We start from the raw sequence: 27,508 nt of genomic DNA, 5'->3' as shown, positions 1-27,508 counted from the left end.
ATTTTAGCTTATCTACCTTGAAATACTTATTATTTCAAATTTATCCTGCTTGCACCGTTATATTCTACCATGTTGTTATTTACACTCTCGCTTTAGGACCTTGCAAATATTATAAATACTTTTTCACTTTTTTTGGTACTTTATTTTTGTACCCTTATTGCATGCTTAAGTATTTCTTGTTTGATTGTTCTTTGATTTTTTTTAGCAAGTCAAATCGGTTCTTCTCACCCTAAGCATTTCATTGTACTGTTAACCTTGTGTTAACCTTGTGTCAACCTTGTGATAACCTTGTGTTAACCTTGTGTCAACCTTGTGTCAACCTTGTGTTAACCTTGTGTTAACCTTGTGTCAACCTTGTGTTAACCTTGTGTTAACCTTGTGTCAACCTTGTGTCAACCTTGTGTCAACCTTGTGTTAACCTTGTGTTAACCTTGTGTCAACCTTGTGTTAACCTTGTGTCAACCTTGTGATAACCTTGTGTTAACCTTGTGTTAACCTTGTGTTAACCTTGTGTCAACCTTGTGTCAACCTTGTGTCAACCTTGTGTTAACCTTGTGATAACCTTGTGTCAACCTTGTATCAACCTTGTGTTAACCTTGTGTTAACCTTGTGTTAACCTTGTGTCAACCTTGTGTCAACCTTGTGTTAACCTTGCATATGACAAATAAACCCAACTTGGACTTGAACTCACATGAAAGAGTTGACCCATCCACCACAAGTGACACAGTATAATTTGCACATTGGTAAGAAACATCGCGTTAAGAAAAATGTTTATTGTAAATTTAGAGTATAGACATAAAATAAATGCAAACAAGTGAGCAATAAAATGTTTGCTAAAAAATAAAACTAAAATACCAAGTAAAGCAATAAAATGACAATTTCTAACACCCACACATTTAAGTTTTAGAGCTTGTGTAAGTGGCAAAAAGCAATAACTTCCAAAAATATTTAAAAAAAAGCATTTTCCTAAAACTCTAAAGTTTCCTTCATGTTGCAACTCTGACATTCAGTTGTTTGTAAAGGCCTTTTGCTGCAGCTGTGAGGAGAGGGGCTGTGACAGCTGGATGAGGGTGAGATGTGAGTACGAGATCAGCCCTGACACTGCTCGTATCTGAAAACAGAGAACAAAGACAAACTCGCTCAGAAAAAGAGGAAATCTCACGTCCCCCAATCTTTTTTATTCTTCCTTAAACACAAACACAGGCGGCCCACGCAACAACAACACACAGGCGAAGGAGCGCTGGTTGTCAGCGCATGGCGTGATATTTTGCCACAGTGTCAGAATGATGTTCAGGCCAACGTGATTGGTGAGTGTGAGAAGGATGTGATAAGTGACAGTGTAAGCACACAAACACAGCTTCACACACAAAAGGTGATGCAAGACTTTCTCCTCTTACCGCTCCAGTTCCTTGTAGACATCATTCTCTCCTCTTGGCTTCAAATCCTGACATAAAAAAAGAAAATAGGCAAGGGAGACTGAGTGATTGAGAAAAGATTAGGTTGGGCAATACAAAGGAGAAACTTAGGTCCTGAGGTTGAATTTATGTCCCTCTGGTGTGTAATGAGATTGATATGTTAATACCACTAATGTGAGGGTGGCTGCTGATAGGGAAGGACTGTAAGTGAGAAGGAAGACGTATCGTGACAGCTCAAGGAAGATACGAGAAAGAGAGATGTGGGTGCATTTAACACAGCTCCTCACACAAATACATATACGCAATAACTCACCATGTAGACTGAACCCTGGGGAGGAGCCTGCTGGGAAGGAGGAGAGTACAGAAAACAAGTTTAATGAACAACAAGTGACAAGAAAGGAAAAAAAACATGAACAGAAGATAAAAAGCAAAACATAAAACATGTGGTGAGCAAATATAGGAGCAAAGAAGAGTGCTAAATCCCAATGGGAAGAGGCTAGAGGAGATAAAAAAGAGAATTCATCAGAGCACATTAAAGGGATAGTTCAAATCTTTTGAAGTGGAGTTCTGTAGGCAGGTTTTCAATAATTAACATCTTACCTGCTGAAGATAACTTTTTGAACAGCCTCAGTTTAGAAAAAGTTTCACCTGTGTTGTGTCGAACTGTGTTTTTACTTTTGACAGCTGTTTTTCGACCAGCTTTGCTCCAATTTCATCTTAACTTTTATCGTTTTAAGCAATGTTTCATGAAAAATGTTGTCAAAAAGATCTTGGTTTCTCTTTTGCTGGTTGTCTATTATAGGGGATGCGCACATCTCAGGACAACACCAGATTGGCGCACTAGTGGCTAACCTGGAGGAAACAAATATCCTCCGCCACATTTCATGCTAGAGTTGTAAACTTAAATAATTTTGTGATGACAAAGGACACTTTGATCAAATCTTGTAAATATTAACGCTCTGAGAAAGTGTTGAGGATGACTCTCAGCTACAAACAGCTAAGTTTAGTGTAATATCTGTAAAATTACACGAGTTCAAGCCATTTTTGTCTTGGCTAAGATTTCTTAGCTGTGACGACCATTTTGAATGGGGATGACTACAAAAGCTTTCCAGTTATAGATGTAAATTACATTCTGGGAATAACTGGTTCATGAGATGGTTTGCTAACGCTACAATCAACCTTCAGTGCCCTCAGTGACTGGTAATAATGACTCAGTATAACTTTTTTGAGATTGTAGTCATTTTTAAACATCAATCTATCTAATCTTTGACTAACCATTAGTTTTCCTCTTTGCAACTAATAGTTCAAAGTGACATGCACAACAGGTAGGATGTTAATTGTTCATAACTGTTCCAGTGAACCCCCTTTATTTAGATCTGAACTATTGCTTTAAGTTATTAAAAATGTCTGAGTTTATCACCTGTCTGAGATCTTCAGGATTCTCATAGAGGTTCTCAGTTTCACCTGAACGGACGGACAGTGACTGCTCAACACCTGAGTACAGAAAGAGAGTCACAGAGAAATACACACACACAAACACACATCTGCAGATGTAGGAAGTAGGGGCAGATTCATTACAACAACCCCAGAGGATGTCATGGCCCACATCACTCAGTGGCAGCCGAAAGGGGCTGAAGACGGACGGAACACGGAAAGCTGTCAAAAAATAAATTGCCGAAAGACTCACCGCGATCAGAAATGTGTTTCTGTCTCCATAGCAACACACCGACAGCTGCAGCAACCAGGGGCACCAGGAGTAATAAAGCAGAGAGAGAAGGGATCCGAGAGGGGGTGGTGACACTGACACTCTCTAGAAAAGGAAGAAAAAAATGTGAAAAGGACAAAAGAATGATTGTTTCTGAGAAAAGTGCAAATGTAAAACCTCTTCAGCGATGAGTGTCTGCGGTTAAATGACATGACGGCTGTCCAGGAACTTGTCGGTGTTTGTTCAATTTGTTCTTCTGTTCAGGTCAAAAACAGGGGAGCAACCGTGTGTCTGTATGAACACTTCGAACTGCATTTTGAGACGTTGCCGTTGCAATTTTCCCAATGTGTTACATGCATTTGCATCATTCTGCTGCCAGTCAAAGACAATGAGTGCTTTCCCAGGCAGTGAGAAATGCTTGCGCAAAAGCTTTTTAGACATCGATCTGACAAAGCTTCTGCTAATTTAGATGGGAGGAGGAAAAAAGACAGAGACAGCCTGGACACAAAATCACAGGAAATTCCACTTCCAAACAAAGTTGTGTTTACAAAACCTAACCATTCCATCTGTAATTTTCTGATAAAATCCAGAGATGTTCTCTTTTTGGCTCCTCTGACATTTGATTCCAGCATCAAACTGCCTCCAGGCAAACTCACAAACAATGCAAACTGCAGTCAGTGCAGTCTTATTAGAAAACAAAACAGGTGGAGCAGGAAACAGGCATGATGGAAATCACAAACATTACACAGGAGCACTATAGGTTGGCTGTTGTGCCAGGCAAATTTTGTGGGAAGAGTGCACGTTTGTGAAAAAGAAAAAAAAAAAACTTGTTTGCATGGTGAGGATGACATCAGTCTTGCAAAACACCTGAAGGGTGAGATGGGAAGCGCTCTGTTGCTGTCTGCTCACAAAGCAATCAGACCTAGTAGAGATCTTTGGATTACACAACAAAAAAAAAGAAAGAAACATAATAAAATTAAAATGACTTTTGAAGAAGTCATTTTCAGATGCCAAACTACCGTATTTTCCAGCCTATAAATCACATCTGTCCAAAACTGTCTAATAATTTGGAAAAATCTATAAATATGTCACTTGCTGTATAAGTCACACCTATTATGCGTCACCGTTGACGCGTCATGTTTGTTATACATCACTGCTGACAAGCCGGAAATGTGGGCCGGTGTTGTGAAAAACATCGATTGGCTGACGAATGGCGGGAGCGTGCACGGGAGGACTTTAACAAGATTAACACTTAAAAACAATTATTTTCTTTGCTCAAAATTATAGCAAAGGTGTGTCTCATTCTAACATTTCCTTAACAAATGCACTTTAACGGTCAAATCAGCTGCATTTCAGAAGTATTCGCTGCCTCGGTGCTCCGGGAGCGCACAGAGGGAGGAAATCAGGAAGGAGGAACGCTGCACATTTCTTCAAAATTTAACAAGATAACCACCTAAAAACAATTATTTGTTTGCTCGACATTATAGCGAAGGTGTGTCTCAGCTGAACTTTTGCTTAATAAATGCACTTCCGTGGTCAAATCAGCTTCATTTCGCTGGGGCGGCACAGCGAAATGAAGCTGGTTTGACAGTTGCTAGGAGCTGGATGAAGGTGGCTTTGTATGGCAAGCCGATTGTGTAATTAATTAATAGCCACTTTTACCTATTACATGACACAACGGCATGTTATACTACTCGAGTGCCATCTAGTGGCTGAAAATGGCAGTGTTCAATATTTTCAATGTCAGAATGAATGAAAACGGTCATATCTCAGTTAAAAATTGGTTTATAAATATGGGGGAAAAAAATCCATAAATAAGTCGCTTCGGCATATAAGTCGCAGGGTATGCAAATTAGACAAAAAGGTGCGACTTATAGGCCTCACTCCAAATGTTTGCAAAGATTTAGAAAAGGACTGACCCTCGAGTCTCTCTGCAACCTTGGTGTCACAGCTTTTAGCCAACTCCGAAACGATCAGTCATTATGTGCTGCCTGACGTGTAATTGATTGGCGAGTATGTGTAGAGGCTGCTAATGGAATATGGTGGTGAGAGCTGACCCCAGGTCTGCCCTGCAGTCTTCTCCAGGCCAGCTTTAATGCATGTGTTATGTTAATTGAAAGTAGTGAAGTGAAGCATACAGTAAATACCCACAGTTTCTTCCTCTTATTTTTTTTTTCTCCCTGCCTTCTCTGCAATTTCTCCCCAACTCTTCTATTCCATCTCAAATGAGGTAGGGGGTGATTTATATCACGGTAATTGTAGAGTAGATGGATCGGACGCAGACGGTAGGACTGCTTGAATGCTTTTCAAAGGATGGGCAAACGGAGGTTAGCACATGATTGCAGAAAATTCCTGACATTTGGAGTGTTTTGTGTGCTGCTGAGCGCAATGATGGTTTCAATTTTGCCTTCTTTGTACACCTCCATCAGTAAAAAAAAAATAAAGAAAAAAGAAAAAATCCATTATGCGGTGTTATTTGAACTTGTACAACTCTACTTTTTAAGATTTGGCTTATCGTGCATAAAGATACAAAAATAGATAAATGTGATATTTGCTTTCTGTCATTTGGTTTCCATGAGAAGTTGTTTTTGGTTTTCTATCAGAAACAAAAATCTTTATCCTTGCTTACTTTTTAGATAACAAAAATCAACTATTTATAAACCCGCACCTGTCACTGCTTATTGTATTATTCATCATGAACCGCAGATTTTTGTGCCATCTTGCATATTTGCAGTGTTTGTGCAGTCTGACACTTTAAACAGTGTTATGTAGGTCACTCACATTAGTTGAAAATCCTATTCAGCTCTAAATTTCTCATAAAACGCAGACAAATACAATACTAACTACAAATAAATCAACTTTTGCTATCAAGAAGCATCTGAATGTCTCTTTTCCTATTTTCTTCTATTATACATTTCCCTGTGTACAATATTTTAAAAAGCTTTACAATCCTAATAATCTCTGTTGTATTGTGTTGTGTTGTGTTGTGTTGTATTGTGTAGGGGTTCAGGGAGTGAACTCATCTTTGCTAAGGGATGCATTTAACTGTCACATCCTCCTGTGCTACCCCCACAGCCACCAATACAATAAACCTGAATAATTTAGATTTTGTGAGGAGAGATGTCCTAAGGTCCCATCTTATTATATTCTCATATTAGCCGGGTAAGGGTGGAGGAAATAAAGGACAGCTTATATATTTATTTATATTTCAGTAAAGGCTGTGCAGGATCTTCTTTTTTTATATAAAGTACTGAAATAAACATGGAACAAGTTAAGCTATTGCATATTATCTCAAGTTTGTGTTATGCAGAAATGTTGACCTTTGACCCTTTGAGCTACACAAAGTCAGCTCAACATATGGTATCCGTCAGGGACGTTCACATTTTTAAAGCAGAAGCTCTCTGGCAGCTGAACTGACCTGTGGTGGGCATTTTTACACCACAGACTGCTTCATGGAGCACACATTCGAGAATTATTCCCACTCATGGTTCATTATTCCGACCAAGTAGACAGGAAGTCTGCTCCCTTCCTGCTAATTAAAAACATTTGATCTAAAAGAAGCAAAAAAGTGCATTTTAAAACTCATGATAAGGCAGTGAACGCAGCGCTAAATGACTCTGCTGTAATTGATATAGAAGATAAAATTGCTAAAAGAAACAGAACACTAGCTGAAAGCTAAAAAGAAGCAAAACTTTAGCTAAAAGCTAAATGCAGCAAAAACTAGCTAAAACTTGAAATTAAGTGTAGTTAAAAGCTAAATGTAACAAAATGGTACCTACAAGCTAAAAGTAGCAAAACAAAGCCTAATGTTAAACTAGAAAGGATTAGCTAAAAGTAGCTAAATTTTAGCTAAAAGTATCAAATAGCTTGCCAAAACAAAATCAAGCAGGTATCAACAGGCTGACTAAAAGCTAAAAGTAGTAAATTTTAAAATGCAAGCTTAAAAACAGTAAACGTTTGGCCAAAAACTAAAAAATCCAAAGGTTGGCTAAAAGTCACAGTCCTCCCCAGTCATTGCAGGTGTACCGCAGGGTTCAGTTCTTGGTCCACTCCTATTTATCATTTATCTTCTTCCACTTGGCCTTATCTTTAAAAAAAAAATGGTATTAATTTTCACTGCTATGCAGATGAGACCCAGCTCTACTTCTCCACCAAGCCCAACACCACCCTTCCTTTCGGACTGCCTCTGTGAAATCAAATTATGGTTTAATCAAAACTTTCTTAAACTGAACTCAAAGAAAACAGAGTTTCTCCTTGTTGGCACCAAGTTTACCTGATCTAAATGTAACATGTTCACAATTAAAGTTGATGATTCCACAGTTTCTCCCTCCCCTACAGCTAAGAGTCTGGGTGTCCTCCTTGATAGCACTTTATCTTTTGAATCACATGTCAATAACATTACTCGGTCTGCATATTTTCATCTTCGCAACATCAACCGTCTCTGTTCATTTCTTACCCCCATCAGCACAGCCATCCTTATCAATGCTCTAGTCATCTCTTGATTATACTACTGTAACTCCCTCCTCTCAGATCTTCCTCTCAAAATCATCCATAAACTTCAGCTTGTCCAAAACACAGCTGCCCAGATCATCCCCAGAACTACGTCGAAGGAACACATCACCCCTGAAACATCTTCACTGGTTACCCATAAAATATGGCATTGACTTTAAGATTCTCCTCCTCACTTTCAAAGCGCTCCATAACTTGGCACCGCTGTACCTCACTGATCTTTTTTGCCATTACACACCCGCCCGAAGTCGTCGCTCCTCCCCATCCATCGCTCTTGTTATACCTCCTGCCCGCATGACAACCATGGGATCCAGAGCCTTCTTCCGCAAAGCCCCTCTCTCTGGAACTCTCTTCCACAGCACATCAGTAATTCTCATTCTCTGCCCTCATTTAAATCTGACCTTAAAACTCACTTTTTCAAATTTGCTTATTCAGTTTAATGTCATTATGTACTTGACCATTAATTGTGTTTGATTTTATTGATATCTGTATTTTGTTGTTTTATTGTTTTTACCTTTGTATTTCTTGTTCAGTGACCTTGAGTGATTTGTAAGGCGCCTTCAAATAAAATGCATTCTTCTTCTTATTATTATTATTATTAAAAGCTAACAGTAGCAGGATGGTAGCTAGAAACTAAAAGCTTACTAAAAGCTAAACTGAGGTTATAGGTGCTAAAAGCTAAAAAAAAAAAAAAAGCATAAAAATGCCAAAGCAAAGTATGCTGAAGCAGATTTCAAAGAAAGCAATGTTTTCGAAGGAATTTTAATGTATTTCCATGAAAAACATATTTATAAATAAACTTAAATATTATGCAAAGTAAAAATGTTACAAAACCCAGAGGTCATACCACAACACTCATCTCATGAATGGCAAATGTTTTGATGTACGAATAGATAAAATAGCAAAGTATGTAAAAGTAGTTGGATTGTAAAAACCATAAAAACAACACCAATCTATAAAAACAGTAGGCCTACTGTCAATAAAGCTGTCAACATTCACAACATTACATTTTTTTTAAAAACAAAACATCCCCCTCTCTCTCACCTTTGGGGGGCAGTGTGATAACTTGATCTGCCCTGATGATGATGCCATTCTTCAGCTGCAGGATGCAGGTGTAGTTCCCTGTTACATTGGAGGTGATGGGTAAGGGCAGGGTGGTGCTGATGATGCCAGGGCCCCCAGAATTCAACTTCAGTTCCCTGCTCTTATTGTGGTGTTCCCACACCATCCTTTGAACCTGGGACACCTCTGAGTACTGGCATATTAACTCCTGCTTGGAGGAGTACTTTCTGATTCGAACTGCACAAGAAAGAGAAAAAACGGGAAGGGAAATGTGAACAATAAAAAGAGAAACGGTTAAAAAGAAGGATGAGTTAGGGAGGAAACCCAGTCAGGAGGGGTAGAAAAGGGAGTGAGACGAAACGAGAAAGTGAGTTAAAGGGTAGTGTGTGAATTTAGAAAAGGTCAAGAACAGATAGAGAGTAATGAGAGAAAAGGGGATAGAAAAAAAAACAAAGAACAATTCAGAGAAGGGTCAAAATAATATGTATTCATTAAAGTGATTTACTGCTAATGCATTAGTTGGCTGTGACTGATGCTCGGTGTCTCATCAAACAGTAATGAGAATCCATCTGGGTGTAATCAAGCTCTGCAGATCCCAACCTCACACACGCATAAAAACACACACTTCAGCCTTGATTAGTGCGATCAGCACGGGCCACCCATGGCCTCGGTGTGGGGGCAGCAGGCATAATCACACATAATGACACTTATAACGAGGCGGGGTAAAAATATATGCGTCACATGATTGGTGAGTGGGCAGAGGTGTGTGAGCGATGTGTAATGGGCGCAGACATGTGAAGCAGGGTGGCAGTGACAGATCGACCGGTCATGTCTGGGCAGCGGTGATGGATGCCAGTGGAGCTGTGATTAGTAAAGCCTTCCAAGGCCAGAATGACAGGCTGTTGTATGTGTGTTGTTGTGTTTTTCTGTGTGTGCGTGTGCAAAAAAGGGGGTGGGAAAAACCCCTAAAGGCACACTCCTAAAAATCAACAGGTGCTGAGCTTGATTTTCTTTGTCTTAAAATTCATGAATGGAATAATGTTCTCTTTCAGGAGCAATAGAGTCTCGTTTTCATTTAATATTGTGACATTTTCGCCATGGCTCGGGGAAATTTTCTCATATTTATTTTCCTCAGCCAGAGTCGGTGAATGAGGCACTAAAGCCTGAAAGAATTTAATGTCTCACTCAAGGACAGTTCAGGAGGGTAAATGATTGCTGAAATACCTCCAGAGACAGGTACTCAGGTGTCAGGGTGGTGTCTCTAAACATAATTACCTCCATGGTTGATTTTTAACTACCCTGAAGAGACTTTAACAGAAGAAGTGGGCATTTTGGGGGAATATGTGCTCTGTCACCTGCTGCAGAAAGTAAATACTGTAAGAGGATAAATAATCTGCCTGTGATCACTGTGTCTTTATCCCGAGTGACGAGGAAGGTTAATTAAAAAACTTAAAGCAGGGGTGAGCTGCAGTAAAAATGGTTAAATATTAGTATTATATTTGAAAATTTGAAAATATTTATATATATTTTAACCATGTTTTGAGCAGTGAAATCATTGTGCATTGACTGCTTTAAATATGTTTTTTTGTTTTACTGGTAACCATCTAAAAAAATTATAAAAAATTCTATATGCATTTAAAATATTTTATACATACATACATACATACATACATACATACACACACACACACACACACACACACACACATATATATATATATATATATATATATATATATATATATACACATATATGTATAATATATATATATGTATATATATAGTGGTGCTTCTGAGTTTGTGAACCCTTTTGAATTTTCTATATTTCTGCACAAGTATGACCTAAAATATCATCAGAATTTCTCACAAGTCCTAAAAGTAGATAAAGAAAACGCAGTTAAACAAATGAGACAAAAATTTTATACTTGGTCTACAAAGTTCATGCTCAATAATCTAGATAGAAAATCTAACAAAGCTCAGTCAGGTCATCTGGACGGTCTGTTTTTTTTTCTTTTTTTTTTTCTTGTTGAGACGTTTTGTCCTTCATCCAAAGGACGTCATCAGTCTGAGGAGCCACAACAAACTGAGTCCCACAAGCAGCAAACCCACATAGTGGACCAACCAGTTTGCTGGTGATATAATGGTTTCTGTGGTGCTCCCGCTCCTCCATCGACTCTTCTGAGGCAGCCAAAACAACAAAGTTCATGCTCAATAATCCAGTCTAAAAAAACATCCAGATCACCTGACTGAACTTTGTTGAATTATACTTGGTCATTTATTTATTGAGGAAAATGACCCGACCCAGTATTAAATATTTGTGTGTGGCAAAAGTGTGTGAACCTCTAGGATTAGCTGTTTATTTGAAGGTAAAATTAGAGTCAAGTGTTTTCAATCAATGGGATAATCAGGTGTGAGTGGGCACCCTGTATGAATTAAAGAACAGGGATCTATCAAAGTTTGCTCTTCACAACATGTTTGTGGAAGTGCAGGAACATGTCATTCATGGCAGGTACAAATGAGATTTCTGAGGACCTCAGAAAAAGAGTTGTTGATGCTCATCGGGCTGAAAAAAGTTACAAAACCATCTGTAAAGAGTTTGGACTCCACCAATCCACAGTCAGACAGATTGTGTACAGATTGAGGAAATTCAAGACCATTGTTAACCTCCCCTAGGAGTGGTCGACCAACAAAGATCACACCAAGAACAAGGCGTGGAATAGTCAGCGAGGTCACCAAGGACCCCAGGGTAAATTCTAAGCAGCTGAAGGTCTATCTCACATTGACTGATGTTAATGTTCATGAGTCCACCATCGGGAGAACACTGAACAACAATGGTGTGCATGACAGGGTTGCACGGAGAAAGCCACTGCTCTCCAAAAAGAACATTGCTGCTCGTCTGCAGTTTGGTAAAGATCACGTGGACAAGCCAGAATACATTTAACATTGCCAAGACAAAGGCCACACAAGATTTATATTGCTTCCTTTGTTTGTCATTCATAAAATCTGACACCCAGTGTTTTGTAGACATCCTCCACATCATTTAACATAATACAACTTAAAAGGCTTTAAACACCTACTTTCTAGTTTTGCTCTACGTCTTTCATGCTTTTTATTTTTACCTTTCAGCACGATGAGCGTTGTACTCTGGTTGAAGACGTTGTCATTGAGATAAACTTTACAGATGTAGACGCCACCATCTGATAGGTCAGGGGTCAGAAGGAAGGAGAAGCTCCCAGTCTTTGCGCTGTAGGGTGGACCAGCCAGCCGGATTCTCTTACTTTCCTTCTGCGTGGAAACCCTCCATCGGTCGTAATTGTGCACTAGCTTCATTATACTGTTTTGTTTGTTGAATTTTGGGGGAATCCAGTACAGCTGGACAAAGTCTCCCTGGACACTGGGACAAGTCAGAGGGATGGATTTTAGAGCCTGAACGCCAGTGTGGATCATGTGGTCTGCAGGCAGAGATGGAGATGGGTGTGAAGACATTACAGTGCACGGAAAACCGATTTATCAGCACAAAAAAATAATAAGTACAGAGTGAGGTTAAAACAGAGAGTCAACAGAATAGCAAAGCAGTAATGAAGACCGAGGAAGATTTTCTGCAGCAATGTGGATTAAGTTTTTATATGCTGAGGGAGACCTCTGACCTTATGCTCCACCTGATTAGCAAGTTGCTGACAAAAGACTTTCAGACTGCTGATTTGAAAATGACTTACCGTGTTTTGCACTGACGAATGAGGCCACTTTGTCAGCTGTGTGAGAGAAGAAGAGCAAAAAACAAAAATGGAAAAGAGAGGAACAAATAATGAATAATGCATAAATGTAGCAACTGTAATATTCACAGGAGGACAAGCTGAATTTCAGTGCAGATCTACAATAAGCTTTTGAATCTCAAAACTGGTCTATAAAAGTAAATACTTTAAAGAAAAGTAGCTGCAGGACTCTTGAATAAATAATGCTTCTGCTGAAGTTTCTGGCTTTGATGCCCACTCACATCATGAGCAAAAACAACAACAATTGCATTCTGTTCCTCAGTGCTTCTATATATATATATATATATATATATATATATATATACATATATATATATATATATATAGTATATATCTTTTCCTCCAGCCTCACCATCAACAGTCACGTTCACATTTATAGCCAACACGTTGGTGCCGTTTCCCTGGGGGTAAACGCTACAGATGTAAATCCCGCCGTCACTTTTCTGGACCTGTGGCAGTTTGGTCACTGTGCCCGTGTTGGGCTTCTTCTCAGTCTTCAAGGAAAGGCCGCCAGGTGCCGTCCAGGTGATTTTGGAAACGGCGTTGTCAGGTGTAACTCGGCCAAAGAGCCGCAAGATGCTGTTCTGAGGGACGGGCGCATCTGGGTAGAAGCTGACTAGAAAAATATAAAAGGTTACAGAAAATAAATTATGCTATTGAGTAAATTAACTAAATCGTTAACTTTGGATTAAAAAAATGCATTTAAAAAGATAAAATATTAAAGCTCAACCATCTTAAATTAAATTGAATAACATGCAAAAAATTTAAATTAAGATCTTGTGCAATAAGAGATTTGGGTATGCGTTAAGGATAACAAGAAAACTTTGAGCTCAGTGCCTGTAAATGTAACTGTGATATAACCATTTGTTAGGTTTGCAAGGCTTATTAATTGTGGTGACCATCTTAATTAAATCTTACACCAAAAGGCGAAATCAAATTGAACAAAAATCCTGAGATGTGCTGCTGTTGACTGTTACTACACAAAATTTTCACTAAATGTCTTAAAATTACTAATTTATAGCCATTTTTTGCATTTGACTAAGGTTGATTATCTGTGGCAGCTAACTTGAATTGTGTTTGGTTGGTGAGATATTTTGCTAACACACACAAACATAGTCCGTTACATGATTAAGTCACCGTTTGTGTGATTCTTGGTGTTTTTATTTATTCATTTTTTACTTTTTAACCAGTTAGCTTTTCTCCGTTCCTTGTTTTTCAGAGTTTGTCGATTGTGCCAGTATTTATGATTACTGGATTCTTTGGACCCAAAAATCCAGCCAACACACAGAATGATGTGATTTATAGAATTTATTTTAGGAATACTGCAGCGCTGAACGCGGGATTGCAGGAACCGTGTGCAGATCTGAAGCGGAGCGAGATGAATGAGTAACTGAGAAGTGGCAGGTAGCACAATCCTGTTCAGATCAGGATAGACCAAACTGTCAGTGGTTCCTACAGATATGATGGGAAAAAACCCTAGGGAGATCCGTGAGCTACAAAGGAAGCGAGGAAGGAGAAACATTCCTGGCATGGTTAACATAGGATCCACTGATAGACAGGTAAAAATCCAGCAGGCAGAGAGGAGTCAGAAGTCAGGCGTGGGTCAAAACATTCAATCAGAGTCCATAAGAAAAACCAGTCAGGTGCCGACGAAGCGCAGGGGATCAGAAAGCAGAAACAGGGTCGTGATCACAATGACTTGACTTGAGCTTTGAAAATGCTGGATTTCGTCTGCATGAGGCTTCAGATAATCTGGCAGCCATGCTGTGACTGGAAGGAGATTATATCGTGAAGTGCACAGGTGAATATTAGACAGGCACAGGTGAGCACGGTTAAGTGACTGAGTAGTCCTGGGTAAGAAGAGAAGAAAAATCATTCCTAGAGACAGTCCAGGCACGAAATGAAAACAATCCAGGAACATGAATCATAACTATGATCAGTTTAGTTTGTATTCACTGTATCCATGTTCCCTGCCAGTAAGTTCCCTCAACTCCTCTGACCACTAACACCTGCTGACCATCATCCATCCCCCCCACCTGTTCTCTATCACTCACCAGTGTAACAAAACTCCCTGTTTTACTAATTTTTTGTCAGAACCTAAGTTTTGGTTCCTCGTGTCTAGATTCAGTTTCAGTCATGGGGGGGGGGGGGGGGGGGGGGGGGGGGGGGGGTTACATCTGTCTTATTGTTTTCATCTATCAAATATTTTGGGATTAACCTGCCAGCTGTTGGCACTCTTGGGTCCAGCAACCATCAAGTGTTTAAAACCACCCAACTTTCAATTCATTTACCAAATTCACACATATTTTTTTTCTCTTCTTTCGGTTGCTCCCTTCAGGTTCACCACAGCGAGCAAACTCGCAAGAGGGTTTGGTTATTGTTCCACACCGAATGCCTTTCCCGATGCAACCGTAGAGCACTGAGCTACTGAGCTCTGTGTGGAGGACTGCCATCTAGAGCACCTGGGTAGAGCTGTCATTTCTTACCCGAACCCGGAGCCTGGCCCCGCTCGACCCGGATTAGGGCTGGGCCATAATAATGTACTTAATGTGTGGGCCGGATTGGTGTTGGGCTATTGATTGTGTCAGTGGACGCACGCGGTTGACGATCCAATTATATGGCACATGGCTTGCGACAACTTCACCAGCCGCACGTGGTCATTTAACAGTGCACTGACCTGCCTTGATAAAGGTAAAAAGTTCAGTTAAGCTTCAGATGGACTACTGCCAGCGATCCATCAGCCCAAATGGACGTTCATTCAGCTGCTGCACTCAGCGAACGCGTGCGGCTGACGACCCGATTTTGTGAGATCACAAAATATCCAACATGTCAGAGCAGGGCCCGTGTTTGAATAATGCAGAATGCAGGCAGAAGCAGCTCCGATCTTCTGCCCCTTTACTCAGACGCGTGCGTCCACCGACCAACCCACATTTTGATGTTATGGTCAGAAGGAGATTTGAATCCATGACCTTCCGATCAGAGGTTTGCTTCTCTAGCCTCTGCACCACCACTCCCCCTAAAAGGCCACACGTATCTGTAAAGTAAAATAATCCAACATTTCTCAGTGAAATGTTCAGGAGTCAAACTCAAACAAAATAACTGATAAAATACACAAGTAACCTTCCGAAGTTACCACGGCAATCAGCGTAAGAGGTGTGCTTGAGGCAGAAATCATTTTTTGAAGTTAGATTTTTTTTTGTAACAAACAAGTGGCCTTTCAGTAACAACTTTAAAAGTTGATGTGTATAATATTCCATCATATATAAATCGGAGTAATTTCACGCACAAGCACCAAAACACAGATTTTAAGTAATAAAGGTGCAGCAGACAAAGACGTGAGTTTGGAGCTGAGTGAAAATGTGCTGTTTATCTTTCAACTTCATAAATATGCATTAAAAAAAAAGATAATTTACGGTAGGATTTATTTCTGAAGGAGCCTGCTGTTGAATTGTAAAATAGCAAAAGGAAGAAAAAGTTCTCACCACGATAATACAAACACATTTTTTAACATTTCACTGCTGCAGTGATGAGTTCAGCTTGATGTATTTTTGGGGTATCTTGTCTTATTTTTGATTACACGTGATGTGTATTTTAGTATTTTTGGTTTTGTGTACGTACATACATTTTTGGCCTTCACTGAACTTTCTTGTGAAAAAGGTTTTTAGTCTCAAGAGTCTTATTTCCTGGTTAAATGAAGGCCTAAACTTTTCTACATGAACTTAGTCATTATAATCAGTGCAGGATGAAACGGTTACATGTGCTTGGGGCAAAGATTATTATTATTTTTTTTTTGCAGGTTCTCATTTTGCAAAGCAAATCACCAGCTATTAGTTATATAACTCTTTATAATTGGGTGCATGAGAACGAGCAGTGATTTTTTTAACTTAGAAAAGATCAGTAAGAAAGAACAAAACAATAAAACAGCAGTGAATTCAAAATTATCTAAAATCCTCCTTCCTCTCAAAAGTGTGTTATTGAATGGGGAGCATTTTTCATCTACTGAACAAAAATTGTGTTCAAATAAAGAATTATTCTTGGAGGTTATTCTCAGATAATTGATTGAAAATGATTTCTGGCAACAACAACAACAAAAAAAAATTGTCAAAAAGTCATTTTACATCAACCAGTAAACAAACATTGCTGAGGATATGCTTTAAATAAATTGATTTAAGCACTTGTGGGGTTTCTATAGCGCACAGCCTCTCACAGACGGTTTAACCCATTATTTTTCTACCTTTTAGGACTGCTAGGAGGAAGGTCTTCTCCTTCAGTTTCCTCTCCTGGTGCTTTATAAGACACAAGTAGAGACCACCGTCCTCCACTTTGGGTGAGAGGAACAGTGAGAAATCCCCAGTGCCTTGAAAGTTGCTGTCCGTCATTCGCATGGATTCCTTCGAGGCTCCTCCGGAGAACTTCTTCCTTTCACAGGCTGAGAAAATAAGTTTCCACTCACCCACACCACCTGACTTCACCATCCAGTTAATAGATTTGTCACCTCTCAGTGCTGGACCGGCACAGCCCAGAGTAGTCGGTGAGTTTTCTTCGACCAGCACAACATCGTGTTGGTCTACGAAAGAGAAGAGGAAAAGTCATGCGTCCATTTATGGATGAATTCTTGAAACAAGATTTAATTAATTGTGACCAAAGGTCCAAACATGCTCAACAATTTAAAGATGTTTTTTTTTAATTGGTTTTATTGAGGAAAGGTTCACAAATAGTCTTTGTTAAATGTGTTTAAAAGACACAACTAAGCATCTGCAGTCAAAACAGTCAAAACTAAAGGCCATATATAAAAAATTGTATATTTCAAATAATATTTCCTACTTTTTTAATGTACAGTTTATTGCTTGTTGTGCAGAGTATCTCACTGAGACTGCTAGCAACTTGTTGGTGAGCAGCATCTCCAAAAGGACTATGTTTATGGGGGTTTCTCAGATTTTCTGCTTGGCTTGCAGTCAGTCCTGTCACTTGCATTTTCAATGTGTTAAAAAAAAGGTGAAATAAATAATAAATTTTCTCTAAATAACGATAGAGTTGTCATGGGAGTCTCTTATTTGTCAAGCTCAATAGAGCTGCATGTTACTGTACATGCAGATCTGTGATAGAAAGCACACCCAAGCTTAAAAAAACATGCAAATGATTTATAATAATTATAGAAAATTTGGTCCAGATTGGCTTGTCTTTATTTCAAAAGCTTGATTTAAGTTGCTGCTTTGGTTGATACAAATGAGATGGGCAATGAAATTCTGCTCACAACCTAGAATACAAGCTGTAATTAAAAAATTTACCACATGACATGTACACAATTTAAACAAATGATTAACTTATAATAGAGCCATTATCAAAACACAATGTGCAAACACTTGCAAGTGAGCCTCAATAACTATAACTTAAATAAATGAAAGTGTAAGAATTTTATTATAGGTCAACCTACTTCCGGTTTGAAAAAACACAATAAATTAGGCTCAGTTTTCTGGTTCACAGTGTTTTATTTTAGCTGAGGTGAATCAACGTGGTGAATTGTAAACCCCACTGACAGAAAATTGAGTTTTATGATTTACATGTAGCTTGACACAATACTTTGAGCTCAAAGGAAAATAATAAATAATTACCCACCCTCCTTTTTTTTTAAAACAGTGTCTATAATCACTTTCGTAGTAAAAAATACATTTTTGGGAATAACTTCCTGATTTTTTTTGCCACTAAAACTGACATTCTGAGCATCTTGTTATCTAAAATTGAAATAACTAGAAATAAAAATGTCTACGTTTGCTGCACATTTTTTCTTTTGATTCTGTTTGTCTCTAAGCCTGATGTGAAATACTAACATGTGGCTGATAGCAGCAGATCATAAATTACAGGAAAACAAGCTGTCCTTAAACTCATCCCTAACTTGATGAAACACAGCTATAAACATGATCAAATATCAACACGGATGTAAATTATCGCTCTTGATACATGACTCATTTTTATGCGTATTTTATGTGGCTGATACATAAATATTTCAAGCTTAAAGGTAAAAAAAAAAATAGTAGTTTAAAATATATTTCTTGAGGAAACATACCTGTGATCTCAATGCGAGTGGAATTTGTTGCAAAGGAAAAAGCAAGAAACAAAAGGATGAACCCCGACTCCATCACACATTTAATGAAAATAAAAGAAAATGTCTCAGCGCACCAGTTTTCTCTCTATAACACTGTGACCTTTCTAAGTTTCTCCTCAGAACACAAAGTATTTTTCTGGATCCTACTGGGGTTCCTGACTGACATGTTAACAAGTTCTGCTGAACATCTCAGAGCTCAACAGGATGTGAGGCCTAGAAACACTGTTATAATCAGCAGGAAAAGCCTGTCATCATTCCAGTCGTGTGTGCGTGCATGAGCCTGATACTAATACATATCCAGTGTTGCATTTCCATACAATCATTATGAGAACAATTGCAGAATACGTTTGCAATAAAAAAGTAAAAATGATGAATAATGCGCACAAGTTTCAATTTGGTTCAGCGTTTTGTTTTTTTTAAATTAAATTTCACATAAAATGAAAAGTTGCATCTGAACACGGTGGAGTGTTTTCAGGGACGTTGCACTTTGATGTTATAGAGGTCTGCAAAAAAACCTCTGAGTTCTCTATTTAACCACTTTTCTTAGTGAAATTGGCAAAGAGTTGTCAAATTGATTGGTCGACAGCTCACACGTTTTCAAAAAGGTCGAGAACTAGGAACTAGGAACTTTGGAAGGATGTTTCAAAAGTGGCTTTAATCATTCCTGAACCATCTGTGACTTTTTCATTAAGGCTGCTGTCCGGTCAAAACACAACTGTTTCTTTTTTCAATTTCCACTGGACGCAGAACCACTGCAGACCCAGCACCACTAACAGTTACACACAGTTACACACAGTTACACACTAACTGCTTTCAGGTTTCTGGTGGCTGACAGCATCACCTTCATTCCTCCTGACGTGGTTCTTTTCATTGTGGCCAAACAACTCAATAAATATCTCATCTGACGACTAAACTTTCCTTGAGATGCTTTTTCTTTGTTCCACGTTGTTACCTGTCAGTCTGAGTTTGTTCAGAAACAGAAGCCTTAACTGTGAATGTTGCTCTAGCATTCACAAAGTTGTCTACCTGTTTGTTTTTTACAGAAAACTTTTGGAAGTCTTCTACTTTTACTATTTTAGCTATTTATATATTTAGCTTGTTCGGGAGATGGGCGCAACAAATTTTGTTTCTGTAACTTTTATCCTTCATAATTTTTACCTTGATTTATAAATATTTTCTTCATGAAAAACATTGAGATCTCTTTAATCTCTTTAAAAAAAGTTCACTCTAAAATCTGCTGCAACATATTTGCTCTATTTTTTCTTTTCTTCTTTTAGTTTTAGATGCTTTTCTGTTTTTTAGAAACCTTTTTACTACTTTTGGCTTATAGTTAGCCATTTGCTACCTTTAACGTTTTACTAGCTTTTGGCTGCTTTCAGCTTGCAGCTAGCCTTTTGCTGCTTATAGCTTTTACCTTGCGTTTTACGGGTTTAGCTACCCTTCTTCTGCATGATACTTTAGCTTTTAGCTGTACTTTTGCAACTTTCAGCTTGTGCCCAGCCTTTTGCTACTTTTCGTTTGTAGCCATGCCACTACTTTTAGCCTTAATTAGCATTTTACTATGTTTAGCTTCTGATACTTTACCATTTTGTACTTTTAACTAACATTTTTGCTTTTGTATTTTTTTTAGCTAGCCATTTGCTAAATTTAGCTTTTCTAAGTGTTTTGCTATTTTTAGCGTGTGTTTTGCTTCTTTTAGTTTTAACAATTCAGTTTCAACTTCTTTAGCAAGTACAAGCACAGTCTTCACAGTATCCCCTCAGAAAATGCAGTTTGTGCAGTTTTAACGTAAAACTTACTTTGACACAAATAATCTCATTCTGCTTTCCTTCGGTGATTCCTGGGTTGTTTTTGAAACCAACTTTCTGACTGCAATGTGAGCACAAGGCGTTACATATTGCACACAGGATACAGTTTTTAATTTAAAAAAAAAAATCTGAACAACTAAAACCCAATCTACAGATGGTGGTGCAATTAAAAATGCCATGTGCAGATGGTGATGTGGTGGAAAATAGCATACAGATGGTAGTGCAATAACGACAGTAAGAAATTTACAATTACTGAGCTCCCAGGATGCTTTTTTCCCTTCAAATTGTGCTGTGAGTTGGTTAATCTAATGAGAGCTGCCTCTTGTATTAGTGCACATGCCATGCTGGAGTTATGACGCACTGGCAGTTCAAAAGACTTGCATTTTCATCATGATGATGATGATTTCAGTGAATGTATGCGTACCGTTTTGTCAGATTTGTGTAATAAACCTTTATTTTCGTCTACTTAAGACAAATGTAGCAGAAAAGCGACGCTGAAACACATCATAGAAAGCTGAACATGACCATGATACCATAGTTCTGGACAACTTAAGACTTAAAAGAACTTCCAACCCTCGGAAAAATAAATTAAAAATAGATAAATAGCCACGTCACGTGCGTATCATAATGTGTGTGAAACCGAGAAAAAGATAACTCAAACAGAGAGCAGGAAAAATTGAGAGATGAAAAATCAAAGACATGAAGAGTTAGGGGTTGATGTGGGTACTCAAACCCCTGGGCTGCATGTCTTTACATCCCATAAATGTCTTTAATTAAGCTAAAGGTATTATCAGCTCCTCTGAGCACCATTACAGATTTTTTCATAATTACTACTGGGGGTATGGGGGCGGAGAGAAGCGATAGAGAAGGAGAGAACGTGAAAATGTATTGTGGGTGTCTAATGACAAGGAAAGTAAAGCGACACAAATGTAGAGGAGAGCAGGGAGAGGGCGAAAAATGTGAAAGGAGAGGTGCTAAGGCAAATGAGAAAACTGGGAGAGAGGAGAGGTTGTTTCAGGAGAAGGGACACAGTGTGACCAGAAAAAAAAGCCTGTGGCTGCTGATAGAGAGCATGATCCTGTGCCCCCCTCCCCCTCCACTCCCCCTCCTTTATGGGTAAATAATCACCATAAGCCATAGCTCTGTAATGAATCCACCAGCAATGAGCTAATATCTGTTAACTATCCGCTTCATTATCGCTGCCACAGACCCCCGGAGAGCACGAGGACGAGCAGCAGGAAGGAGTGAAGGGCGAGTGGACGGGGAAAATTGAATGACATGGGAAGAGGAGCAGGAGGGCGGAAGTGCAAATGAAGGAGCAGTTAAAGGGGTGCATGATGAGGTGCAGTATGAGCAAAATGGGTGGTAGCAAGAAATAAGAAAGTGTGAAGGTCAATCTGCTACGGGTATGAAAAATACATGAGGAGAAAGAATGAAATCCTCTGTATTCGGAGGCCACTCTGTATATAAAGCTCCTTATCCTGCTATGAATGGATTCAATTTAGTCGTACTGGTGGTGGTGGCGGGTAGGTGCACACTTTGACTATCACCCACCACTAAACACAAGACAACAATGTATTTGCGTATGTTTATCTATAGTGTAAGCAAAATTAGTTGTATGGATTTTAATGAAACTCTTAGATAATCATTGGTTGTACATCTGCAGGTACAACTGATTATGTTTTGTAGTCATCATCATTCAAGATGGCCGCCACAGCTAAGTAAATAGAAAAATGGCTACAACTCAACCAGTTTTCCAAATACTGATATGTAATTTGGCGTGGTAGTTGTTGAGATTCATCCCCGGGTTAGGGACAGAACAGCTGGACGATTAGGTTGTAGAAGGAGATGTCTGCGCCTCCCTCCTGACTCTGCAACAAGTGGAAAATAATGGATGGATGAAGGCAAGCCAATTTAAGATGCCCACCACAGCTAAATTATGTTAACTACTACAAAAATGGCTAAAACTAGGTGTGGTAGTAGCTGAGAGTCATCTTCAACACATATTCTGAGGGCTAACACATCTTACAATATTGCACTAGATCCATAAAGTCATTTGTGTGGTTGAACCAAAACGAGTAATTTCTGTCATTTCTCATGTTGAGATGAACTCGGTCTGAAACTCTGGCATGAAAGGCCGCGGGTGACGTACGTTCCTTTGAAGACGTTAGGGTTTTAATCTGCAACGTGCCTTCATTTCTCAGCAGTATAGAGCGGCAGCAAAAATATTAACATTCCTGCGAAAAGAGTGTTTGCCAATAAAAACACAAACAGATGTTTCAGTCAAATAGTTGCCTCACACTCCACGGGTGGGCGAAGAACGTTAAGATTCGCACTCCTCGTTCTCAGGCCAACAAGTCCAGAAGAAAACTCGCCAACTCTTAATCTGCAGAATTATTGACCCCTGATTATCATCAGTGGTTGCACCTCAGAAAAACAGCCCCGCAAATAGGAAGCGGAGAGGAAGCGAGCAGAAGAGAAGGAAGCAGACAGCACATTAAACTGTGGGACTTATGGAGATGTAATTACATTGGCTGTAAAACACTCGGGCATAAGGATTAGACCTAAAGCAGATAATTCCTTTGCCATGTGAGTGGGCACCCTGCTTTCAGGAGGCAAAATGAATTTGAAGGTATCTTGAGAAGGAAAAAACAATCATCATCATTAGTCTGCCTGCACACAGTTGCAGGAGCAGGAAGCTGTTTGCTTTTGATTTCATTTTGCTGACTGCCTCTGGATTTGTATTTTGAGACTCCTTAATGAATGTTTATTGATTTTTAGTATTATGGAAATCACAGGAGTGAGGGAAAACGAGCAGCAGGGGGCGCAAGAATCATCTGTTTGCGCGCACATCCTCACAAAGTTCGGGTTTTCCCTTCTTGTTTTCTTTGAATTATATTTCATTTATTTATGTGCGTGTCAAGGTGGTTTGAGAGCAAAATCTGAGTTGACACGTGTCAGAGGATCAATATGAAACGATGCTTGATTTACTGACAGGTCCTACCTCAAAGTGAGCTGAATTGATCGAGCTGCTGCTTATTGCTCTTGGAAGAGAAATCACTCTTCAGTGAGATGTTCCGAGGAGTTCACTCTCATCCGATGAGCAGATTGCAAAAAGCCCCACGAGGCCAATCGGAATCATATTTGGCTGGGTGCGCTTTGGTTTGACTCAACACCTGCTGGTTAGTTGCGCTCCAGCTGGAAGTTGTGCCCTCTAAGAAAAGAGATAAATAAAGTCAATTTCAACAAGTTGTTTTGTGATCCTTCCTCCTCCTCCTGGTCCTCTTGTCCCCTAATTGGTTTTCGGGACGGCTCTCTCTCTCTCATCTTCCTGATGACATCACCGCGGCGCGGTCAGTCCCACGCTCTGATCGTCGCGCGCTCTCACACTTTACAGGGACTAGTTGCTGGAGCGGAGACGCCGCATTACACCCCGAGCAGCAGCTGAGGAGGGGACGTGCACTCACCTGTGTGCTGCCACGACGAATTAACGAGGATTTTTCTTCTTGCGTGATTTAAACTCACAGAAAGGACTCGACTCTTTTTCTCTCGTCCGCTCGGAAGAGATAATAATAAAAAAAAAACAAGTTTTTTCTCTTCTACCCTCTTTTTTTTTTGGTTTGTTTTCTTTTTGTTTTGGTTACTGAGTGACTCCAAGTCTTGTCCAGCGGGAGGGTTCGCTTCAATTTTCAAATTTATTTCCGGAGAGACTTTGTGGAGCATAATGGCGAAAGATGTCGGAACAAAAATGTTGGGACTGCTGCTCTGCTTTGCTGCGTCGATACTTCGCCAACACGGTAAGAAACTATTTGTTTTAAGTCTGGACACGGTTCTGTTCTGTAAAAATAAAAGTAGTACCCTTTGAGGTCTTTTGAGTTAAAATAAACCGAGATAAATGAAATAAAAACACCTGTCAGGTTGTTGGCAGGACGGAAGCTCGGCAGGTGATTTAAGCTCGAGGTTTTCCGCCTTGTTTCTTCTAAATATCTCTTAAAATGTTATTTGAGAGACTTTGGTGTCACTGATACTGGCTTTCTAGATTCTTCTGGACTTTTCGGTCAGTGACCCGAGTTTCGGTGGGTGACTCAACGCCATTCTGTTTCCCTAAGGTGTGGCTCTGGAACAGGTGAACTGCTGAAAAACCTGCTGCGCTTCAAAACAGCTGAGAGTCTGTTTCCATCAAATCCTCACCCCTTACCCCTTCACTACACATCATCTGTTGAGAGAAAATGAGGAAAGCTCCAAATGAAATAAATTAGTAACTATTATTCCAAAGTGACAGATCAGTCCTGCTTCTTTGGCTCCTAAATGTATTATTCAGGTGATCTTCCACCTTCAGCTCAGGTAGCTTACAGGTAAAGAAACCCAATCACCCCTTTGCCATTTAAAGGGACAGTGCGTTCATTTTTAGAGGGATGATCTTTCATATCAATTGTATCTTTTTGAACTGTCACATCAATGGTAAGCGCCAAAAGCAAAAACCTTGTCCAGGCTACTAAAGGAAGTTCCATTGTATTATAACAACTCTTCCTCAAAACGTGGCATACTGATAGGACGCTACATCAGCTGATATGAAACGGCTACACGTTTGTGTGACTCTGCTTTTAATGTTTGTTTTCTCAACTGATCATTGCACCGTGAACTTGTGCCGACCTTAGACCAGGCGAGTCCAGTTCTGGTCCTCGAGGGCCTCCTATCCTACATGTTTTACTGCACGTTTCCCTGCTGCTCCAACACACCTCATTAAGTGATTTACTTCAAGTTCTGCAGAAGCGTGCACATTTTATTATAACCCATTTATTCAAATTGGGTATGTTTGCAAAGAAATGTATGCAAAGAAACTTCAAAATCATGCAGGATAGTAGCCCCCGAAGACCAGGATGGACACCTCTGTAGACCATGTGACACTGAGAAGATGCTGAATGTCACAGCCCACCAGGACTTGAGTAAACCTTTGGACTGACTGGACCATCAAGATGTACTGATGTCTGATTTAAGTCCCAACTTTCAATGGAAACAAATGGAACATATTCCTGACTATGAGGCCATCACACGGTCAACCATACTGTAACATGGCACTTTTTTCCAGGTCCCAATTGAAAATGAATGTACAAAAAAAAAATGTACATGGGAACATACAGCAGCAAAAGCTACAGAAATCAAAATTACCAACTGAAAAAAGTATCTCTGAAGTGTACTTTCTATTTTTAGTTAGGGGTGCACCGATAAATCGTCCGGCCGATGTATCTGCACATATTTCCTTAATTTTGAGAGATCGGCCGATACGTTCATGAGAAACCAATTTTACAGATTTTTTTATTTTTTTTGTAGTTTTAACAATTGTCAAAACTTCATTTATATTTGAGCACTACCTCGTGGCCAGTTAAAACAAGTTTGTATTGTTTCTAGGATATTGTTCAAGGTTATGTTTTTCAATAAAATAAGTTTGGAAAATTGAAGGTACGTTTTGACCTTGTAACACCTGACAGTGTCGCTTATAAAACAAAATCGGGATCGACAAAAATCAGAATCGGCAAGTCAGGCTTTTTAGAGATCGTGATCGGCCAGACAACTGTAATCGGTGCACCCCTAGTGATAAATGGTTGAGAAGGTTTGTAGGCGTAACTTTCATTTTGAGACAGTGGTTCCAAAAACGCAAGGTCGCACCCAACAGACAGACACTTTAGTTCAGATTGGAACAACAGAAGGTGTAGATGCATTGTCAGTGTCCACCTTTAATAACTGACATCGACGCTTAGCACAGATGAATTAGCGTAGTGACACTGATGATGTTGGGTTGAGAAAACAACCACAAACATTGTTATGCACAGCTTAAAGGTTTAATGTAGCGTTTTTTCACACCAGTGTGACCTTTTTGGAAGCGTTGTTGAGCCTAAAATAGGCCCTTGCTTGGCTAGCCGTTAGCCTAGCCTCAATGAAGACTTCCACTCTTTTCTCCATTCTCTACTCTGCCTGATGTTACAGCTGATAATGTACTAACTATTGATACCTATTTGACAGAACGTCACATGAAAAATAACCCGACTAGCCCTTTAAAAAAAGGCCAAATATTCCTGGCATGTGGTTGAATTAGCATATTTGTGTGTGTGGCATAAAACCAGTTCATCGCTTTCTTTTGTCTCTCCAGGCCAGCTATTTGTTTTCTGGTGTAATTGGGGCAAGAATGTAGGACTCGATCTAACTGGCAAAGCTACGGAGTGTTTTTTTTTTTTTTTTTTTTTCTTCTTTTTAATGGGGTGATCTGCATGTGTTTTAATAATTTTATTTGCTTGAGTTGGTTTTTAATCTTCTTTTGTTAAAGAAGCCACATTTTTAGGTCCTCATGCATTGAACAGGTTTTGTCCAAGAGTACCTGAAATGCCATCGGTGTAAATAATAATAAAAAAAAGGAATAAAAGAAAATAAGATTTTTACATATTTATGAGCACCAGAGAGTGGAAGAATCACCCTGGACAAACAGGAAGCAGATTTTAGTTTTTATTATCCACCGGAGTTTTCAAACTTCCAAGTTTTGGGTCATTGTGATGTTATACAAGTTAAAAAAAGTTTGCAGCTTTTTTCTTTTTTTACATTTGTTTTTTTTGTCAATAACCACTTCCATCTCATCCTAAATTTTAAAACAAGATATATATTGTTTTATGCTCAGCGTAGTTTGCAGTTTGATATAACTCAAATTTTAATACAAACTCCAATATAGAATATATTGGTTTTCAATTAGGGTTGTCCTCTGTAATATTTCTGTACTGTTATTATATAAAATCAGTATAATCAAAGTAGGCAGGTGGGCTTGCAGCTTAAGCACTGAAATTACATTGTAATACCACCCCCACTCCCCTACTCCGGTGCATAGATGTGGGTCAGAAAAACTTGGCCCATCACCATGGAGATGTTTTTATTGGGAGAAGGGTGGGACTGCGTTAGGGGGAGTTTTTAAGCGGGGGGTATGACGCTGTGGCATCATTGTCTTTAAGGCTGAGTAAGCTCCATGTGTGCAGGGGGTGGCTGGCTGGTAGCCGCCCAAGAAACTTGTAGACATGCGAGTTTAGGGGGGGGGGGGGGGGGGGGAGGCTACTTCTCCACTTGTGTAAAAACCAGTGTTTAATATATTTGTG

General features: G+C 39.3%; 2 protein-coding genes across 3 annotated transcripts in view; one reads left to right on the top strand and one right to left on the bottom strand.

Moving 5' to 3' along the window:
- Positions 1-1,089: 1,089 nt before the first annotated feature.
- Positions 1,090-17,438, bottom strand: g6fl (g6f-like). The gene is made up of 11 exons (XM_037676594.1): positions 17,333-17,438; positions 16,699-17,031; positions 12,817-13,080; positions 12,408-12,443; positions 11,811-12,143; positions 8,674-8,928; positions 3,103-3,225; positions 2,836-2,909; positions 1,729-1,755; positions 1,398-1,444; positions 1,090-1,111 (listed from the first exon to the last, which is right to left on the bottom strand). The coding sequence occupies exons 1-11, from the start codon at positions 17,436-17,438 to the stop codon at positions 1,090-1,092; spliced, it is 1,620 nt and encodes a 539-aa protein (XP_037532522.1).
- A 6,533-nt stretch (positions 17,439-23,971) lies between these two features.
- si:ch73-22o12.1 (nectin-2) overlaps positions 23,972-27,508 on the top strand; it is a 118,390-nt gene continuing 114,853 nt past the window's right edge. For both annotated transcript variants that reach the window (XM_037676213.1, XM_037676212.1), the window contains exon 1: positions 23,972-24,172. In XM_037676213.1, coding sequence (XP_037532141.1) covers positions 24,100-24,172 — 73 coding nt within the window. In that variant the 5' untranslated portion in view covers positions 23,972-24,099. The remainder of the gene's footprint in view (positions 24,173-27,508) is intronic.

Source organism: Nematolebias whitei, chromosome 5 (genome assembly GCF_014905685.2).
Source record: "Nematolebias whitei isolate Nwh7 chromosome 5, NemWhi1, whole genome shotgun sequence".
Classification (NCBI taxonomy): Eukaryota; Metazoa; Chordata; class Actinopteri; order Cyprinodontiformes; family Rivulidae; genus Nematolebias; species Nematolebias whitei.
The sequence above is the reverse complement of the archived record's forward strand: the minus strand, read 5'-3'. Positions and strand labels throughout refer to the sequence as shown.

Coding starts and splice junctions, on each gene's coding strand:
- g6fl (XM_037676594.1), bottom strand. CDS start 17,438: ATGCAAGTGACAGGACTGACTGCAAGCCAAGCAGAAAATCTGAGAAAC. Junction 1,756..2,835: donor ATCCTGAAGATCTCAGACAG/GTGATAAACTCA, acceptor CCTTCCCAGCAG/GCTCCTCCCCAGGGTTCAGT. Junction 1,445..1,728: donor CCCAGGGTTCAGTCTACATG/GTGAGTTATTGC, acceptor TTTTTATGTCAG/GATTTGAAGCCAAGAGGAGA.